The sequence below is a fragment of the Anneissia japonica genome, unplaced genomic scaffold (assembly GCF_011630105.1).
Source record: "Anneissia japonica isolate Jap-2015-1 unplaced genomic scaffold, ASM1163010v1 scaffold324_len738069_cov173, whole genome shotgun sequence".
Lineage (NCBI taxonomy): Eukaryota > Metazoa > Echinodermata > Crinoidea > Comatulida > Comatulidae > Anneissia > Anneissia japonica.
The window spans coordinates 720-4,445 of record NW_022692196.1 but is presented as its reverse complement, the minus strand read 5'-3'; the positions used below and the strand labels follow the sequence as shown (position 1 = coordinate 4,445).

Sequence of the window (3,726 nt, the reverse complement as noted above, 5' to 3'; positions counted from 1 at the left end):
ATATATCTGGTCCCTTAAGGAATCTAACGTAGAATTTACTGTTAAGTGGAGAATTATGAAACACTGTAAGCCATATTCAAACACGACTAAGCGCTGTAATTTTTGTTTATTATGAAAAGTATTTAATTATATGTCATCCAGAACTATGCTCACTCAATAGCAAGAATGAGTTAGTGTCAGCTTGTCGTCATAGAAAGAAATATTTAATTAGCAACAGATATGCAACAGTGAACTAGGCCTCTATAACATAATAAACAGTCCGACTTCCTGATTAGCCATTTAAATTATAATCCCTGGATCACACCAATAAACAATATGCTTTGTAACATAGTAATTTAGTTCGACTTTCTGATTAGCCATTTAAGTTATAAACCCTGGGATATGGTGTCATTCATGTTTTACAATTCGCCTGATGAGTGTGGCCCTGTGTGGTCATATGAAACAGATTTGTAGCGATTAAAGATATGAAGTAACCAAGTTCATCGGTAGCCGATCATTTCGGTCGCGCTTCGTTTCTGTCGCGCTTCGTTTCGGCCCCGCCTCATTTCGGTCGCGGTTTATTTCGAACAAATATATGGAGCGCCGAAGGAGTTGCGAAAACGAAAAATTTAATATGCCTAGGCCCTATATGTTGTCATAATTAGTTCGTGAATCGGTTTATCATAGGCCTAAGTATTTTTGTTTTGCTATTTTTCCACAAACATATCTTTCTGCTATATTCTCTTTCTTCCATTTACGGTGATATATTCATGATTGCAACATGATCTTGTAATTGAAACAATGGAATTTAGAATGTGCTTCATGCTATTCTTTTTGTTGCGTTTTCATATACTATACTTTAATAATTATGGTCAATAAAATGTATCTTTGATTTTAATTGAATTGAATATTGTTACCATCTGAAATTTATTTCATAATTTAGTTAAAACAATAATCATTACACATATTTAACATGATCTTTATACAATGAATTTATTCATTTTTCTTGCAGCTTCCAAAGTTTAAATAAAACATACAAAGAGAGGAATTAAACACTGTATATGTACCTTATGTACCTTTTTTGTCTATATATATATGCCTATATATACATACATATATATATATATGTATATATATTTATACACATATTATTATATATAATTTATACATATTAATTTACATTACACATGAAATCATATAACAAATATATACTTTATTATCCATTTATTTTTGCATTTTATAAACATGATCAGCAGCCAGCGTAGACGATTCGAAGTTACTGGTTTCATGAAGTAGGTGAACACACGTGAAGTGGTGACCTGCGCTTCAGCGCACGTGTTTGTCCCTAGAAATAGCTAGTCGTCTATTTTAGCGTCTGACCTACTTCTGTCTTTGCAATAATGTATCAAAAATGGAAATAAAACAAGCAAGAAATCACTAACCTTGTGTCATCTTCGTCTGTGTACCATGGCAATAAATATGTGGAAACGTTTCTTTCCACAATTATACTCCAATTATGCAACTAAAGAAATAGGCCTAGCAAGTTGAGTGATTTTCTCGGGCTTATGAATATAACAGAAGCATGAAAAGGCTTTTAAAATGTACCGCATGCAATTACCAATGTAGTGATAATTTTATATGGAAAATATAAATATGGAAATACATATTTCCTTTACAATATTATTATAAACATGATCAGAACATTTATGGTAAATGGAAACGTTAGACAAGAAAAAAACGTATGCGAATCTAATCTATTGATTGTACTTATTCCATAAATTTTTATTTGATTTAAGCATTAATAATAAAAATTATATCAATATATATCGCAAGAAAAAAAAAACGTCAAAAAATCTCAAACTCGGTCAACTTCGTAACATCTGCGTTGTTTCTGTAAAAAAGAAATATAGCACCAAGTTATACAGTAATATAGTAACAATAATAAACTTACTAATAAAAATAATTGTTAATAAACTAATGTTACATTAATTTAATGTATTAACGAATTGGCTGGTTTTTCCTGATAAAATTTTTGATTTTTATAAATAATATCATATCAAAAAATAATACCGTATTAAGGGAGAAATACCAGATTTTTAGTATTCATTTTATTTGCTGTATTTGTTATGTAGTAGGAAGCGTAGGATCGATAACAAAACGAAAATAAAAACCGTCCGGTAAAAGAGTAAAATGGTACTAGGAATGCAACAAACTGGAAAATAACCTATAAATACCATAATATTAAAAAGTTAGTTTATTAATAATAGTATTCATTTTATTCGCTTTTAAGTAACCTCTTTTGTTACTTAGTAGAAAGACAACAAAACATAAATAAAAAAAAGTATGATAAACCGATTGACGAACTTACAATGACAATTATCGTAGTTCGTTAATCGACCTAGTTATATTAAATTTAGCGTTTTCGCAACTCAATTGGCGCTCCATATATTTGTTGAAAACAAACCGCGACCGAAATTGCGACCGAAACGAAGCGCGACCGAAATGATCTGTATTCAGTTCATCTGCTATTGTTTTATTTCATTACTTTAGTTTGGCGTATTGCTTTATTGAGAACCTGTGAGGTGGTTTCGGCCTCGGCCAATTGGGTCGTAACAGTGTATATAGCTGTCTCTTATACACATCTAGATGTGTATAAGAGACAGTGATGAATATGCAAAATGGGGTGCGGCAGGAGAAGCGGTAGAAGGCGATAGGAGAGGAATGACAAAGGATATGGGGAGAATAGGGTTGGAAAGCAAAAGTTAGGCTAGGCGAATGTAAATGGATAAGGACCAAAAAAGTGGCCTGTTTCCTGCCTCGTTTACCTTATTGAGTTATTAACGTGAGAACTATTTATTTTGTTGGATATGCGTTATGCTGTGTTGGTTTACAGCGGAGAATTTGAATATTCGAAAATAGTTGCAGGGAATGCGGAACTGGTTGTCGTATGTGAACATTCCAAACGCCACACAAAAGCAAGTTAGCGACGATACGACGGGAGTCGTGTAGAAGACGCAGCTTTTATAAAACTTATTTTAGTTTTCAATATTATTGCTGCAAAGCAGCCAATTCATATTCTTGACAGCAATTTGACCTCTGAAAGGTCATTGTTTGTCAAAAAACAAGGGCCTAAGACGACTGAAAAGCGGAGTTTCCTTCTTTCGTGTTATTATATATTGCACTTCAATACATCAAAATACAATTAATAAAAAAAAAGGCAAACACAAAAAAGTTTAGTGCAACCACTAATTAATAAAATGTGAATCTTGCTATGATATAACCCATATACCTTGGCTAAGTCTTACCTACCCAAGCCTACCAGGAAACTTATCTCACAACTCGAGTAACGTCTCGTATCTATTGTCGTGACGTCATGGCTCGCTGGCTCACACTTGCGATGTCTCGCACTTGTGATCAAAATAACACGCTGGCTTGCACTTTGGCAACACTCTTGGCAGTCAACTCGCCCCTAGAAAACCCGCCCTTGGAAACTTGCCCCATAAAAAAATGTACACTTCCTAGACCATGCAGTCTTCAAAATAAAAATTGTAACTTTTGGTAATCAACTAAATTTTCCACATACATAGAAATTTTTGAAAATTTATTTAAAAAAAAACCTAAACCATAATTCACCACTATAGACACTTTTTGACAAAAATAAAAAATTACGACTTTGTTACCCAATGAGAAGTGTTCCAATATAGACAAACCGGGTCGTGTCTCATATTATTTGTTATATTTTTATTA

The 3,726-nt window shown here is 32.7% G+C and overlaps 1 protein-coding gene across 1 annotated transcript in view; it reads right to left on the bottom strand.

Moving 5' to 3' along the window:
- The window catches only part of LOC117100190 (phosphatidylinositol phosphatase PTPRQ-like), a 5,476-nt gene extending 4,045 nt beyond the window's left edge, over positions 1 to 1,431 (bottom strand). The window contains exon 1 of the mRNA XM_033239784.1: positions 1,422 to 1,431. Coding sequence (XP_033095675.1) covers positions 1,422 to 1,431 — 10 coding nt within the window. The remainder of the gene's footprint in view (positions 1 to 1,421) is intronic.
- Between the last annotated feature and the right edge of the window lie 2,295 nt (positions 1,432 to 3,726).